Source organism: Carassius gibelio, chromosome B5 (genome assembly GCF_023724105.1).
Source record: "Carassius gibelio isolate Cgi1373 ecotype wild population from Czech Republic chromosome B5, carGib1.2-hapl.c, whole genome shotgun sequence".
Taxonomy (NCBI): domain Eukaryota; kingdom Metazoa; phylum Chordata; class Actinopteri; order Cypriniformes; family Cyprinidae; genus Carassius; species Carassius gibelio.
Window position 1 is genome coordinate 39,572,425 of NC_068400.1, and position 17,955 is coordinate 39,590,379.

At 38.3% G+C, this 17,955-nt stretch overlaps 1 protein-coding gene across 3 annotated transcripts in view; it reads left to right on the forward strand.

Moving 5' to 3' along the window:
- The window catches only part of LOC127957601 (teneurin-1), a 131,602-nt gene that overhangs the window by 74,100 nt on the left and 39,547 nt on the right, over nt 1–17,955 (forward strand). For 2 of the 3 annotated variants that reach the window (XM_052556222.1, XM_052556223.1), the window contains exons 6-15: nt 1,767–1,916; nt 5,137–5,345; nt 9,296–9,506; nt 9,616–9,717; nt 10,181–10,375; nt 12,326–12,526; nt 14,853–15,038; nt 16,092–16,118; nt 16,211–16,357; nt 17,479–17,695. In XM_052556222.1, coding sequence (XP_052412182.1) covers nt 1,767–1,916; nt 5,137–5,345; nt 9,296–9,506; nt 9,616–9,717; nt 10,181–10,375; nt 12,326–12,526; nt 14,853–15,038; nt 16,092–16,118; nt 16,211–16,357; nt 17,479–17,695 — 1,645 coding nt within the window. Of the gene's footprint in view, nt 1–1,766; nt 1,917–5,136; nt 5,346–9,295; nt 9,507–9,615; nt 9,718–10,180; nt 10,376–12,325; nt 12,527–14,852; nt 15,039–16,088; nt 16,119–16,210; nt 16,358–17,478; nt 17,696–17,955 lie in introns of all 3 variants that reach the window. The other variant, XM_052556221.1, reaches the window with a different exon arrangement.

Here is a 17,955-nt window from a genome sequence, read left to right on the forward strand (position 1 = left end):
TTTATTATTTTTCACCTTGTTCAAATTAGTCAGACATTCTTAAAATATGAAAATCCCACATAAAATTATACCGATCGGAACATAGTAAAATAATTGAAAACTATTTAGGAATTTAATTTTAACATTTTACCATTTTAAAATTGATTGTGTGAATTGTATTTATTCATTTATTCATTTATTTTGTGGTGTCAGTTCCACCACATTGACTGCAATCAAACCCAGAACATAATTGGAGTTGGTGAAAATGACACTGTGGTGGGAATCTCTATTACTTTCACAAAAAAGGAAACCTGACAGAATTCATAATGTATGTTTGGGCACTGTTATACTTCAGAATCATTTTCACACTAAGGGATGTTAAATAGAGATTAACAAGTGAAGAAAAGGGGAGAAAAGGTGTTTAAGTGCCCTTGCACCAGGAGGAGAGACATGAGTAAGGATCTGAGGAGAGAAACAAGTGATTTTGAGTGTAGCTCAGAGAAATAATTCATGGAATATTGTTCACTCAATTGGGAGAGCAGATTGCAAGAGTGCAGTATCTGTTGTCTTTTTCACATTTTGAGAGCTAAATAAAAAGAAAAAGGTGCAACACATCACCTGGTAAGGCTAAAAGAGCTTTTACCACAGACGTTATGATATCAATGTCACATTAAAGATACAAAGTGTTCTAATATTTTATGGATGGAGAAAACTGCACAAAACATTATATCCCAGACCATCAGAGTGCCAGGTTATTTGCTGTGCAACATCTGTATTACTTTAGTAATGTCCTTTAGGATCTGTCCTTGACCACCTCTAAAATTGGTATCAGTCACAATGTGCTGCCCAGCTGTGTGCCTATCTCCCAAAACATGTTCATTTCAAATGTGAATGTGACCATAGAGTAATATCTTGTGTCAAATTCTCATACTGAACTCTGGACCCGGTGCGTTTCTGAGTTAAAGCTGATCCGCAGTGCTTGGGGTGATCTGTCATTTAGCCAATGGCAGCTACAGTGTGTGTGTGTGTGTGTGTGTGTGTGAGTGAGAGAGATGAGGGCGAATAGGGGGAGATAAAGGAGAGGATCATGTAGATCCAGCTCCCCGCTGAGACACCAATCCCTCTTTATGGCTCGTAAAGACGCCTCCTCACAGCAGAGCCCGACGTGCACACGAACCCACACGCGACTTCCTATACGCCTGAGGAACGGGAGGGAATGAGAGGGAGAATAACCTGATTCTCACTCGCCGTTCCAGAACTTGTCGTCAGTATATCTTCTCACCTCATTTCCCTGATCGACTAAAATCCCACACACACACGCTCAGGAGAAAGAGAGAGAGGGAAACTGTGTGATGAGATAGCTGGTATCGGGGGCCCTGAGGTGAGCAGAATGAGAGTTTGTCCTTTTTATTGGCTGTAATTAGGATGAGGTCATTACCATGCGCCAAAGGCCTTTCACTGCTGGGAGATCATAAAATGCCACCTGAGCGATTTATATTCCACTCCCAGAATCCTCTGCAGCGTTTCACACACATTCAAGAGATGGGGGGATAAGAGAAGACCTTAAATGTATGTGTGCGCACACACTCGTTCACATAAATGTAAAAAAAATAAAGACCATAGCTGGAGACAAGCAAGTAGTACATTGAATAATGTGTAATACGATATTCCAATTCTAATTTTCGGTGCACAATTAACATGCAATTGTGTCTTTATTTTATGTATTTATCTATCTATATCTATCTGTCTATCTGGTTCCGTTTATCTATCATTCTGTTGTTTTGCAGTCGTTCATCTGCTGGGGCTGCCGTGGCATCTGAAGCGAGTGGAAGGAGAGCTTTATGAGAATGGTATGAGTAAAGATGATCAGCCTCTACCGGGAGCCGATTTCACCTTCACTCCCGTCCACCTGCCAGGATTCAACACCACACAGCCAGGTGTGTGTGTGTGTGTGTGTGCGTGTGTGTGTGTGTGTGTGCTACCGAAGTCATTTCACACAAGGTTTCTATACAGTGTGATATCAGTTCAGTGTTTCACACAATGTGTCTAAATGTCAGGTCTTTGCCTAAAGCAGGAAACAAGAGGATGTATGTGTGCATGCGTGCGTGTGTGTGTGTGTGTGTTCAATCAGAGTTCATTTGCCATTTATAATTAATGGCAGTACACAACAGTAAATTATTTTCTCTCAGATAACCGCTGAGATTATGAGGTCATTTTTTAAGCGTGAGGTGTGTTTTTATTTGTATAATTTGATAAAGTGTGAATTTAAAAAAGGGCCCTTATTTATTTGAGTTTGTTTTGCCATGTACGTAGAATAGAATCAAGCAGAATAGAATATTTATCTGCACATTATCTGACATTTCGATCAAGTGGTAGGGCAGAGTATATACAGTACATGGGAATTATGCCTGTGTTTAAATTCTAGCTCCAAGATGTGCATTCATATACTAAAATATAAATATTACAGGAAGTTCAAAAATGCCAAAAGTAATACTGAAGTCCTGAAGTGGTTAGTTATTAATATTATTACAATTTAAAAATATATATATATATATTTTTTTTTTGTAAGTATTATATTAATATATTTTAAAATGTAATTTATTAATGTGATTGCAATGCTGTAGTCTTCTGTGTCACATGATCCTTCAGTAATCATTCAGATGTGTTAATTTGGCACTCAGGAAATGTTTCTTATTATAAGCATCGATTATTAAAATGTTTAGTAAGAGAACATCATTATTTATTTATTTATTGCTATATTAAAATGTATTTGTAAATTGTGACAAATTTGCTTTATACTGTAACTATCTCCTTGTCTTCACTTACTGTTTTCTTTCCTCTAAATCTTCTCTATCAGTATAGCCTTTTTCCTTTTTGTTTTTACACATTATGATGTTCCATTAATATTTAATGAAATAAAATACAGTCAGTTTTTTGGTAGTCATATTTTATGACAAGAAAGTAGACAGGTTTTGTTGTAGGGGCTCTTTAGCCGACATTGTTTCAGCGACTTCTACCTGATGTCTTCATGTTATGATGCAAAGATGTTCCCCCTGGAGCAACTTTCGTCAGGTGTTAAGCGTCTTGCTCAGGGGCACAGTGATCGTAGCCCTTACAGGGCTCAGACCTGCAATTTTTTTGGTCTAGCACAGATCTTAGACTATTGGCTGCACTAACCCAGTTTTTCTGTCCATGTATGCATTAATGTACAGGCGTGCCTGTTCTGTCAAAGCTAATGTAAATAACCTGCTCCTAAAGCGGTGTCTGGATACAGCAGGTGGCGTTTCATCTTTGCCGTCACCTGAATTTAACTCTAGACAGCAGAGCTTTTCAAAGAGTGCTGCAGATGATCACTTTTGATTCACATCTCCTGAACCTCTGAAAAATACATCATTCTTCTTGACACTAAAGAAGATATGGAGATGTCTGTGTTGATAGCATCAGAGGCAGGATTCATTCAAAAGCCCTCGGGCACCGTTTTTTTGTACTTTTCAAATCTACAGCCTTCCTGTGAGCGTCCATCAGAGATCTTGAGCTCGGTTGCATCATGTTCAGTCTTTAACAACTGTCACCCTATATACAGTAGCTAAAAAAGACTAAGAGGAAGCTTTTGTCATCTAGCTGTATAAGATTTTTTTTTACTTGATTACATCAATTTTAATGAATAGCTCATTTTAAAAATATATGAATTATTTATTTTGTCTCATGTTGTTCCAAACTGTACCACTTTCTGGCTTCTGTGCAATGCAAATGGTTAATTAATAAAGAATATTCTAGCAATGATATTTCACATACTGAAAGTGAATGAGGACTACACCAGTTAAGCTTAAAGGGGTCATATGATGCTTTTTTTAAAGATCATTATTTTGTGTATTTGGTGTAACAGAATATGTTGATGCTCTAATGTTTAAAAAACACATTATTTTAAAATACTATATACAGGTCTTCTATGGCCCGCCTCTCTCAAATTTGTCATTTTCTACAAAGTCCCTCCTTCCGATGAGCGCAGTCTGCTCTGATTGGCCAACTTACCCAGTGCATTTTGATTTGCCGAACACTGCTACCGCTCGTCGGAAATGTAACACCCCTTTCCATAATCACAAGCTTTATCTTAAAAATTAAATTTAAAGACAGTTAATAATGTACTTAGTTTTACCTTCAGTTTATGACCGAAAGAAGAACAGAGTCGAGGCACAGACTCAGTGATGAAGCTTGAATGTGTTTGCAGTACACAAGCCATGGACGGTTATGACAGCTGACTCCACTGTGTGTCCGTCTCTCTCTCTCTGTCACACACACACATGCTCATACACACACACACACACATACACACGTGATGCGCAAAACTCCACATTTGAACATCCGTCGTCCATAAAATGCTTTGCTGTTCTGTTGTACGTAATCTTAAACATTACTAAATGCATATATTTTCAGAAGGCCCAATAAAGTGACTTTTCTTTTGCTTAGATACACACAACATCTCCCTGACATGACTGCTCTCTAACTCCGGTTACTGAAACCACACCTTCTTTCTTTGCGTGAACATTTGGGTGGCATTACACAAATATTTCCAAATAGTGACGTAGACATGTGGGGTCTTGTTTAAATTTGATAAAGAAAATATCACATTGGATTTGAGACTTTAGTCTTTGCAACTTTACAGATCTTCTTCATGCACCAAGGGCTTGTAAAATTCCAAAGAGAAAGGGAAAATTGAAATCGCATCATATGACCCCTTTAAAAAAAGCAAAATCACCAAGTCACCTGAACAATATTTCAATCTATTTCTCACACAAAGCTATCATATGGAATGTGAGACTGGAAATAGTGTAAATGAGTCATATAGACTACTTTGATGAGGCTTTTATAGTATGGGGCTTTTGTGCTCATTTTGAAGCCTGAAAGCCTGTTCAATGTAAATGCATACAAAAGAACAACCCGAATATCTTTGAAAATCACTCCCTTTGTGTTCTGTGGAAGAAAGATAGTCAGGTTTGTAATGACATGAATACATGGCATAAACGTATACTATAAAGCTTATGTTACAGATCCACATGGAAAACACTTGGTCCAATCATCCTTCCTTTCAGTGTCTGTCCCTCTGGATAAATCAAGAAAATTGTATGTGTTTTTTTTTTTTTTTTTTTTGCTTGACAGATAAAGAGGTGATTCAGCGAGGCAGGGTGATAGAGAGGGGAGAGGTGGCTGTCGGGACACAGCTGGTCCAGGTGATTCCTCCTGGACTCTTCTGGAGGTTTCACATTACGGTTCACCACCCTGAATATATGAAGTTCAACATCTCACTCACAAGGGATGCTCTGCTGGGCATCTACGGCAGGAGGAATATACCACCTACTCACACGCAGGTAAACACATGCAAACACAAGTTCTTTCATTAACAGTGTTGCACATTGTTTCATGTGCTCTATATTAGTAATATATATGTCAATCTATTAAAAATTAATATAAAATGAATTAGTCACATATTGATATTTGCAAATAAAAATCCCTAAAGAAAGATCGTTTAAAGAGTTCCTTGTCATTGCCATTGATTAATTTTACAACATTAACACTGGTTTCCTGTTTATTAATGTGATGCAGCTTTTAAATGACTTGACAGTAAAAAAAAAATACATGAAAGTGGCATTATAAAATATATTCCTTATTTTGGCTTTCAAGATATTCCTTATTTTATTTACAGATTATTAAACATTAATCACCTGCGCGTGTGAAGTTTAAAGTAGTTCAACTTTAAAAACCATATCTCGAGACCCCTGTGTTTGTATTCTTTTGTTCTATTGTGTGAAAAATGTGCACAAAGCCAGAAGTTTTTATATAAAGTAATACTGCTTTATAATAAATAATTATGCGTTTGTATCAGACGGCATGTGAGAGAGTGTGTTAGTGTGTTTAAAAGAGAGTGTGTGTTGTGCATTCATGCCCAGGTTTAGTCACGATTCCTCATGTTGGTAACCGTTTTCTAAGTACATATTGTTATGACTGGCAGATAATAACAAGGATGATCAGGAGCGTATCTAACAAGGTACTATAGACGACCCCAACATGTTAATTACATCTCATTATTCAGGATATCATCCGAGATTAACTGTTCACTTTGCTCAAGAAATTAGAGCCCGATGTAATTCAATTTAAGCCTTCTCGTTTTTGCCTCATTTGCATATGCGCTCGCATGTAGGCGGAGGCAGGGCAAGGAGACTGGTTAATTGTTCCTGCTTAATGAAAAGCCTTCTTTTGTGCATGCATATCAGAATAGAGATGTTTACACTGCCACAGCTTCTGCGGGTCTACTTCGGCGCGCACGAGTGAGAGCTCGCGCTTGTGCTCACGTGTGTGTTTGTGTTCACTGAGGCCTGACAGATCGCTACTGCACTGAGACTGTCAACTCCATTGCGGCTCCCACGATCGTTCCTCAGTTTCTCTGGCTGTCATTAAAAGCAGTGGGGCTCTGGTGCAACTGCTGCCCTGCTGGCTCCTGCCTGTCAGCGTGAGAGTCATTACAGTCGATAGGGCTTCAGTGCCTCCACTGCTTCCAGAGTGACTCCGGAGGAGGAGAGGGACTCATTATAGCCAGAGGGTTCTGTAGTGCCTCGGAGAATGCCGCTCATTGATGTTTCTGATGTTTGTAACAGCTCTGTCTAAACACTGGCAATCCCCCCCCAAATACAGACAGACAGACACACACACACACACGCCACGTATCTTTTCCAGTTTCCTTGGAGATAGATTTATCCCACTTACGGGATGGAAGTGACACAGTGTGTGAGGTGATGAGACAGACGCTGAACACAGATATACTGATCGCAGGCTGAGTCAAACGAGCGCAGATGGTGAGCTGTAAACGCTTGGATGTGAATGTCTCGAATCTGCAGCAACTCTTGACTTGATCTGGACTCTTTGTGTGTGAATGTCAGCGTGTCTGGCCGTGTTTGCTCAAACTGCAGGCCTGTGTGTGTGTGTGGATTTTGTAGCATTTGAAGGCGAAGGTTCTTAGTTTATGCCCACCAGTAACACATGCCAGTCACGATGGGGAGCAGATGAGGGAGCGGAAGATACTCATGATTAATGCCATTAACAGATAACAGATATATAGAACTTTGCCATCATTAGTGAACCATATCATATAAAATAATGTTACATATTGTGCTTAGAACCCTTCAGCACAATCAAGTCTTAGTTTTCATTGTTAGTTTATCTTTCTTAGTTGTTACTTGTTTTATTGCTTCTTTACTGGAACCCTCTATTATTTCTTCCCCTCCAAGTTTATTTTTTGCTGTTGTTTTATTACTTTTTTTTGCACTACAGATGTTTCATTTTATGTCTTAACAGTAAATTGTCATTGTGTAATGTATTCCTTTGTTTAAAGGGGGGGTGAAATGCTATTTCATGCATACTGAGTTTTTTACACTGTTAAAGAGTTGGATTCCCATGCTAAACATGGACAAAGTTTCAAAAATTAAGTTGTACGTTTGAAAGAGTATTTCTGTTGCAAAAATCCTCCTTCCGGTTTGTCACAAGTTTCGGAAAGTTTTTTTCGAGTATGGCTCTGTGTGACGTTAGATGGAGCGGAATTTCCTTATATGGGTGCTGAGGGCACTTCTCCCGGAAGAGCGCGTGCTCCCGTATAGCAGAGCACTGAGAACACAACAGACATTCACTGATCAGAGCCAGAGCGTCGCGAAATGTCACAAAAGGAGTGAGTTTGCACAGAGTTCTGCACAGATTACCAAAAAAAAACAGCATTAAGGGACCAGTGGATGGAGTTTATTTTTACAGAGCATCAACCGAGTTGTGCAAGTGTTTGTGTTTGTTCCCTGCATTTCGAAGATGCTTGTTTTACAAACAAGGCCCAGTTTGACGCCGGATTTGCACATTCTTAAGGATAATGCAGTCCCAACGAAAAAGGGTCACGATCGTGTGTTGGAACTGCAGGCGGTGAGTAAAACTGCTTCAAATATCTCTGCCTCCTTGCTAGTGCGTCCGCCTCCCCTGCCAGAGACCCGGGTTCGAGCCCCGCTTCGGAGCGAGTCGTTGCTGCTGCTGCTCTCGTTCAGTTTCAGCCTCGGGATCTGATTCTGGATCATAAATAAACGGCTGAATCTGACTGTAAGCCATGGTTTGTTTTGGATGTTTTTTTCCTCACGGTAATGTCACAGCTTCCAAACGCTCTCAACGCAAAAGCCTACTGGCGCTCGTGATTATTTAGCTCCGCCCACACGTCACGTCTCCAGCCGGTCGTGTTTTTCCGGGAAAAATCGATACAGACTATCTTTCTCTTATGAATATAATAAAACTAAAGACTTTTTGGAGTTATGAAGGATGCAGTACTACTCTATAGGTACTCAAGATTAACAGGATATTGAGTGAAAACGAGCATTTCACCCCCCCTTTAAATTTAATTAGGTTAGTTGCTACTTTCTTGGTTTACTCTGCACTGTTGCTGTTTTTATTTCTTTTTGCATTAAAAATACTTGGTTTTATTTTGTATATTCATTTTACCTCATTTGACATTGTTAAATCTATCACTGTTTTGTTGGCACTTGTTATTGGCTGCTTTCTTGGTTTGCTGTATTTTTATTTTATTTTACATTAATAAAAATGTTGTTCATAGTATTTGTTTTTGATGTTTTTTTTGTACTACTGGTGTCTCATTTTATTTCTTAATAATCCTTGTTTATTTAATTATACATTTTTTGTGTATTTGTTCACACAGTTTTACTTAATTTTACCTTGTACTATGTATTACTTCATGTTTCCAATTATTAATTGATGCTTCCTTAATTTCTTTTTCTTTTTCTTTTTTAATTATCCACTCACACTTTCAGTTTCATTAAACGAACAGAAAGATATACGGGGTGCCATGCATTAACCCCGTGGAGACTTCCTGTAGGTGCAGATAATGAATTTGTTTGGTATCATGATTTTAAATTCTATCTAAAAATAGATTGCCAGACATGAAGGCATTCAGAGGGTTTGTCAGACACATTCCCTAGATGAATGCAGTGAAGCGTGGTTGTTTCCAGTGTTGGGTGGATATACTTGATTTACTTTTTCCAGTTCTGTAGGATGCATGTATTGGGCATATAAATAGGAGCTTGTTTTCCTCAGAGACTATGCCAAGGTTGGCAGCATCAACATCAGACGCATTGGGTATAGTACAGGGCGATGCTGAGACACAGAGCACCAAGTTACGGACAGTCAGTGCCAAGGGCATGAATTCAGCTGTCGGTCTCTGCTATGTTCTTTTTTTACAACAATTTAGATTAGATTCACAAATAACTATGTCCTTTCTCTCCAGTTTGACTTTGTGAAGTTGCTGGATGGGAGACAGCTGATTAAACAGGATTCCCGGAATGTCAAAATTCCAAACCCTCCTCCGCGAAGTCTGCTGGTGTCGGCTCTGCAGGAGACGGGCTTTGTGGAATACCTTGATGTGGGCACCTGGTACCTGGCCTTCTATAATGACGGTCGAAAGATGGAACATGTGGTGGTGTACAGCACACCCATAGGTGAGAGACCAACAGTTATTTGATTTATTTTCTTTTTATTATAAAAATGCTTGGTAACAATACACAAAATAGACTGAATTATTTAATTGTATTGTGTCTGTGTGTTCAGAAACAATAGATGGTTGCTCCACTAACTGTAACGGTAACGGAGAGTGTGTCGCCGGACACTGTCACTGTTTCACCGGCTTCCTGGGGCCAGATTGTTCAAAAGGTACATCTGAACAGACATCATATTAATCACACAATGATACACAGTAATATCACAATAATATACATATTCAAAAAGTAACACCTTATGTAATTATACACAACATGATCAGTTTTGCACAAATACAAATGACATAGTCAACATTTTATCTGTACAGTAAAGCCATGAAACAAGAGTTTCATGCAGCAGTCGAACTATAAGCCTAAAGGCATACTCACACCAAGCATGATGACTATAAGAATAAATATAGTTTAAAAATAGCAAGAATCCACACCACAACTATAAGGTTGATGGCACAGAGAAACAATATATTTGGAATCGCTTGCAGAACGATTGCTTGTGAAGCTAATAAGCGTCGAAAACATTGATAGCCAATCAGAATCCATCATGCAAAGAAGCAGACAACACTATTACAAAGTATTACTTCTTACAGTACACAATGTATATTTCACTATCTATATTTCAGACTCTTGCCCAGTGCTGTGTAGTGGTAACGGCGACTACGAGAAAGGTGTGTGTGTGTGTCACGCTGGATGGAAGGGGGCGGAGTGTGAAGTGGAGGAAGGCCAGTGTATCGATCCCACCTGCTCCAACAATGGAGAATGTGTCAACGGAATCTGTGTGTGCGCTCCTTCTTTCAAGGGCGATAACTGTGAGCAAGGTACAGCTCTCTGTCACCCCCACACACACACTTTCATTAAAACATTTTCAGCTTTTGATGGACTAGATTCATTTTTAGATAGAAAGATTGAGTTTGAAGCACAAATAACCCTCATCTGCAACGTGACCATCATGATGCGTGCGAGCGTGTGTGTGCGTACAGAGCTACTAGTCTATCTCCACGCCTTGTTTATGATGAATGTCCTGTAATTGGATTTTAAACACACTTTCTCCCCTAACCATTAAGCTGGAAATTCATTGCCGCCATTTTAGTGATAGAGAGAGAGACAGAGAGAGTTAGAGAGAGAGACTCCAATTTAATCCCATGGATATCCATCCGCCAAATTAGCTTTTCCATCAGACACCTTCCCCCTCTACACACACACGAACACACACACACACTGAACTGAACTGAACATAATGTTGCAGTTGTAATTGTAATTTACATGTATTTGTATCTTGTTCTTTTTTGTTATGCACTCTCTCTAATTGTAATGTTTTCATGTTTCACCTTCTCTGCCTCTGTCTAAAGCTATTCAGCTATTCAGACAGAATTCATTTTCTAAACATTTGAGTTACGATTATTAACAGAGGACTCCCATGATTTAATGTATTGATGGACCGAATATAGATCATTTAATCTAAATACAATATATATGAGTAAGGAAAACATTGAAGTTAATACCTGATTCTTTTAATATGTTTACATTTATTCATACTTTCACAAGCAATTATTGCTATGGTGGATGTACAATAAATAGGTATCACAGTACAGAGCCCTGTAAATGTGTGTGTGTGTGTGTGGTGGGGGGGATTATATATCATGTCCATGATCCTCTAGTTAATTTCCATGATTTAGTAAATGAAAACGAGAGAGTGAATTAGTCCAATGTGGCCACAATTTACTACAGGGAACAAATGAGTAAACTGTGTAAATACCTTCATTGAATTTTATTGTATTCCTGTGAGTGCACAGTTGAATTTTCAATAGCTATTACTTAGGTCTTCAGTGTTACATGGTCCATCAGCAGTCATATTAATATGCTGATCTGATCTGATTTTTTTTTTATTTATTATGTTTTTGCTGCTTAATATTCTTGTGGATATCATAATACAGCATTGCCTTTCAATGTTTGTGGTTTAATTCAACAACAATGCATTAAAATAATTAAGAGTCAGTATAGACATTTATAATTGTGTAAAATATTTGTATTTAGAAATACTGTAAATTGTATTTACAGTTAAAAAAAAAAGTATTTAGCAGCAAAATCTGTTTAAACATTGATAGCAAAAAGAACACTCATTAATAGTTGGGCACCGATAATAAATAACAGGAAAAAATTGCATGAATATTTTATATAAGTATATGTCAATTGATACTAAATATTAAATTGTGCCTCTTCTGTGTATCTTGGTCGTCTATATAATAACAGTGCTAAACGTAATCTTCATCAAAATAAATAAAATTATTTTTGTAGTAGTATTTAAATTATTTGTTTTTTTTATTCAGTGAATATTCTTTCTCGCTTACCAGTACAACCATTATGCTAAGCTCAAGTGTTACTCTACCCAGATCAAGTGCAAACTGGTCCAAATCCATAATGCAAATGCACTAGACGGCACAAGAAATTCAGATGTAATTAAAGTGTTTGACGTAGGTCAGAATATATGAGAAGATGCATCGTGGAAATAATAATATACTGCAATCACACGCTTTCCGATCCGGATGGGATTAGATGTCTCAGAGCTAATTTGCACCGCAATTTCTACCCGAGTTAGTTTGAAGAAAAACTCGATTCGAACAGGATTTAAATCATGAAGTACGTCGCTGAAGCCCCAATTTTCTGAACTTCCTCAGGGAAAACTAGTTCTGTCTGCATATGGCTTTATATGCACCTGTAATTAAATGCTCATGGACTAACTTGTTATTTCTGTGTGTGTGTGTCTACAGTGGATTGCGTGGACCCCTTGTGCTCAGGTCGTGGTGTGTGTGTGCGTGGTGAGTGTGTGTGTTCGGCAGGCTGGGGAGGTGAGAGCTGTGAGACGGCACTTCCTGCCTGTAAAGAACAATGTTCAGGTCATGGAACGTACCAAGCCCAAACAGGGGGGTGTGTGTGTGAACAGGGATGGAGCGGTGACGACTGCTCTGTAGGTGAGTATCAGTCAAAACACACAGCTTTTTCCTTTCATCTTATCATTTGTAATTATAGTCTTGAAAGTGCTTTTTCATCATTTGGTCATGCGTCTCTCACTCAGAAGTTTCTGGTTTTAGTTTGATTCAGTTAGCATTGACCCCAAAACTCCAAATCCGGTTCCGTTCCTGTCTGACAGAGTAAAGCAGGGCCCTGTGTGCAGGAGTATGGATCGGCTCTTAATTGTAATTTGATATACACTGCAAAAGGGGAATGTACTTTCTTTAATAGGGAGAAAACGGATTCGTTCTTATTGTCTGATTGATTGTGCATCTCGTAAATGAAACCTGCTGGACTGTGGAATTTCCTGTTTTACAGATGGAGAAAGAGGTTTGCCGTTAAATACATGATATATACCGGGCACTTTCCACAAATGCAGTACACTATGGTATCTCATTACTATTTTAAAAGCTTTAGAGGTCCTTTTTTTATTATTATTATTTTTTTATGTGTTTTCATCCCTTTCTAGAGTGGGACAGGAGGACAACTAAACAGTCTCAAGCACAACGATTTAACCCTGTTACACAAGTTATTGTAAATATATATATATATATATATATTTCCATGAGGCACGCAAGTTTAAAAATAACTACAAGCAAACATTTTGTCCTAGACTTGCTATCCTCAACTAAGAGATAACTTAATTTCAGGTAAAATTGCCACCATAGGTGTTTATTTAATGTTTAGTGCTATAAAATGTAACAAACTGTATTAAACATGTTCCAAATTTGTGTTACAAGGTTGCAAAAATTTTAGTTCTCAAATAAAATGAATAGAAAATAAAACAACATTGTAATATTTAGTCTGGCCTCTCCTGAGGTAGACAATCGATATATTCTGAAGGTTAAACTGCTCCTTCCATTGTGCCAGTTGTTGAAAATGGTACTTCTTGATAGATTCAGGTCTTATTTTGTAATCTATTCATGGAACGAGCTACCAGTTTCATCATTTCCTGGTTAACAATGATGATATTTAAATAAGAACACTTTTTTATTACATAGAGATGGCTCTTCTGGAAGATCGGCAGGATTTTGTAACTCATTGCCTTTTGGCCACTGGCTAGAATATGAAAGCATTTCTTAAATATTAGATTATCAAAATGCATGAATATTACAGCTTGAAACTGTCCAAGCAGTTAAATTGATAATGTGTGTATTAATAAACATTCCATTTAATGCCCTTCCTGTCATTTCCAGACATTTATGTCTTGTGTGTGATTGAGAGGAAGAGCTCTCGTCTGATGTGCGTTCTGGAACAGCAAGGATAATTTGTTTTGAACGGTACGAGACGTGGAGGGCGATAGGAGCGAGAAAGACAGAGGAGAGGCTGTCCAAACTCAACGCTCAGTGCTGCAGTTACAGAGGAGAAATGTGGCAGCTGATTTTAAGTGACTTTTAAGATATGAAAAACTGTCATCTCAGTTTGACCCGTCACGAATCCTGTAAGTACGCGTGAAGACAAAGCCATTCTGTCTGAGGGCCAGAGAGCAGAGATATCTTACTCGTTCAGGGAAATTGTTTTTGTCATGAAACCGTGCTAAACTCCGTCTTGAATTCAGAACCACGGTAACACTGGAACAGTTTCGGCTGGTGTGAAAAAGCAGGCTGTAGATGTGTGTGAATTGCTGCTGTCTTTATACTCATTTCTCACAATTAAAGGTGCACTCAGCTGTAAATAACTTGTCAAAAGTCTTCTAGAAAAAGGCACTTCTATATGACAAAGAATAAAAAGTTGTTTATATAGTATACTGTCAGACAGTCCAAACAGAATGAGTGAAAAACTCCAAATGAGCAGTCCCTACTGGAGCGATGAAACAAACCGTGACGAACGGCAGCATCCGTGCCACAGATTGAGGCAAAAATGCGGGGAAGTCAAGTGCAGAGTGCGAACACATGACCACACCACTAAATTCCTCCGTTCAAGATATAACCACAGCAGGAAGTGAGCTGTCGGCAGTCATGGTGCAGTGCAGCAGCCAGCTGTGAACCAGCATGATCCACCAACAACACACAGAAAATCACTGGATTGATTTCAAGAATGCCCATATACTGTACGTTTCGTACGAGATGGAGGAAAACAGACAAAAAGAAAACTGTGATGTGAAGCAGTATGTGTGAGTTAGTCAACATGCAGTATGTCGTGCATTCAGTAGGTGTCAGTATTAAAATCCAAGATGAAAAAGATGCAGCAGCGTAAACAAAAACATACAAAGATTTTATTGTGTTGATTGTGATGAATGGTAAAAAATGTATTTTTCTCTCTGTCGCTTTCTGTCATTTATTTCAGAGGTTTGCCCCGTTCCCTGCAGCGCCCATAGTGTGTGTGTTGCTGGACGTTGCCAGTGTGAGGAGGGGTGGGAGGGGACCACCTGTGACAAACAGGCTTGCCATCCAATCTGTGAAGAGCATGGAGAGTGCAGAGATGGACAGTGTGTCTGTCAGCCCGGTTGGGAGGGAGAGCACTGCACTATTGGTATGTCCGAATGATTATGTGACAATATTATATATACTGTTATACAATTCAAAAGTTTGAAGTTAGAAGTTAGATTTCAATTTGAAATAAATGCTGTAGTTTTATGATAATAGATGAAGAAATGTCTCTTGAGCACCAAATTGAAAATGAGTTCTATGAATGGTAATGTGACACTGTACATTCAGCTTGACATTTTAAAATATATTAAAATATAACATTTTAAATTGTAATAGTAGTTTACAATATTACTGTTTTAACTGCATTTTTTTTTTTTTAAAGAAATGTGTGCATTAGAGAATTTCAGTTGCCTGACCTTTCATTGTCCAACACCAAACTATATATATATATATATATATATATATATATATATATATATATATATACATATGCACACATACAGTATTAAATGTATAATTATACAATAATTTAAAGCGGTTAGGTTGCATGTGGAATCAGTGGCACTACTCTGTGAATAGTTTGTGTTTCACAATACTTTTTTATGTTGTTCTTTCTGTGAATAGGCTCTAACACCCTTTTTTTTTTTGTAACATCTTATTTCAGTCTTGATATTTACTTGACATTTCACCAACCCTTTGACAGCAGGGTGTCACATTTGATTAACACGTTAGCAAGACTAGCAAGCTTTTAGAAATCATGCTCTAGACACTTTGTAAATATCATATCTTGATGATTATTTGCCTTTTCAGCCAGTTTTCGGCAGTAATTTGACAAGCTTTGTGCATTTCTTATGAAACATGTAAATCAACTGACACTGAACCAACATGGTTTTTGCCTTGCAGATGATGTATAAACTAAAGTCTCTCTCCCTCCTCCTCCGAGTCAAAGCGCGTTCCTTTAATTGTGGCGCTCATGATGAGAGCAGTCTGTGAAACTCAGGGGACAAATATACGCTTAAGGCAGCAAACGACAGGGACACTTAAAAAAAAAACAGCAGTGCACGTACACGCACACACAGAGCTCCTCTGAAGTATGTCTCCAATGTAATTCTCCTCTTTGTTCTCTCTGTCTTTCATTTTGTAACTCTTTCAGCAGCACATTACCTGGATCTGTTTGATAAAGGTAATTGTATGTGTCTTTTGTATGAACAATTTTACTCAAGGTCTGTAGAAAGAACACTGTGATTATAGATGTGCTGTCCCTCTTTCCCTTAGATGCGTGTCCGGGGTTGTGTAACGGTAATGGACGCTGTACGCTGGAGCAGAGCGGTTGGCATTGTGTGTGCCAGTCAGGATGGAGTGGGCCGGGCTGTAATGTTGTCATGGAAACCGAGTGCAATGACAGTAAAGATAATGACAGCGGTAAAGAACCCTATATAAGACGAGATGTGTGGATGACAGATATAGCACAGATGAATTTAGCTTTAGGTTAGCAGGCACATACTCACAAAGGTATTGTTAAGGCATGACTAGCTAAACTACTGTTCAAAAGTGTAAGTTTAGTTAGAAAAAATTAAAAAAGACATGAATCATTTTATTCAGCAGTAATTCATTCAGTTGATTAAAAGTGACAGTGAAGACTTTTATAATGTAATAAAAAAAAATTGTGTTGAACTTTACCGTATATTTATCAAAGAACCTTTAAAATGTATTATGTTTCTGACCAATATTTTCAACATTGATAAGTAATATTTCTTGAAAAAATCTAAATCTGCATATTACATTACAATGATTCCTGAAAGGAATCATCCGACATGATCTGAGTAATGGAGTATAAATTTAGCTTTGCCATCACAGGAATAGATTGCATTTTAAAATATATAAAATAGAAAATAGCTCTTTTATAAATTGGTATAATATTTCATAGTTTTACTGTTTTACTGTATTCGTGATCATATAAATCAAATAAAAGTATTTGAATGGTACTATATGTGCAAGAATGCACAACAAAACCTTGTTGTATAATAAAACACTTTGGCTCATGTCTCAAATTGTGTGAGTGGGTTTAGTTAGCTATATATTTAGTACATAAATATAGTATAATACTTTATCGTTAAAATAAAATCTGGCTAAATCTGGCCAAACCTCCCTTAGGGGCACCCTCAGTTAAAAAATAAAAAATCTAAATAAATCATAATCACTTTTTTTTAAAATGTAGAAGAATTTTAAAAGTGCAAAAAAAAAAGAAGAAGTAACGATTAAGGTGAGTCTGTAGTGATAAGCATTAGCTTTTTATTAAAACAATAAATACATGTGTCCTCTTTAAGGCCATTGTTTAAACATATGTGTGAGTGTGTGTGAGAGAGAGGTTTCTGGGTTATTCTCTCAGAGATTTTCTCCTGTGGGAGGTTAAAAACACAGATCCTCTTTAATGGAGCTGACAAATGAGATCACGCGCACACAGACACATGCAGAGCAAGGGCAAGCTGCATCAAGGCTACATGTCTGCATGTAAAGTGTGTGTGTGTGTGTGTGTGTTTCAGATGGTCTCATGGACTGTGTCGACCCAGACTGTTGTAGTCAGCAGGTGTGTGTGAGCGCCCCGCTGTGCCAAGGCTCGCCTGACCCTCGTGACATCATCCAGCAAAGCCACGCCCCTTTTGAGACACGCCCTTCACGGCAGTTCTACGACCGTGTGCGATTCCTCATTGGACGGGACAGCACACACATACTGCCAGGAGACCTGCCATTTGACAGCAGGTGATAAACACACACCTGTAAATATTAGCACAAGCACGCTGAGCCAACACACATACGACATCAACTCTCTTTTTTGTCAGACTGCAATAGACATCTTATTTCAGACTTTGGTCACGATTGACAGCACTGACTGGCCGTTTAAGCCAGCAACACAAATCCATTCGGATATCCTCATTCACATGCGAAATTGAAATGATACGCACAAACCCAAGCATCCACTTGCATGCCAATGTTGCCAATGTTTTGGCTGGAAACGGGGG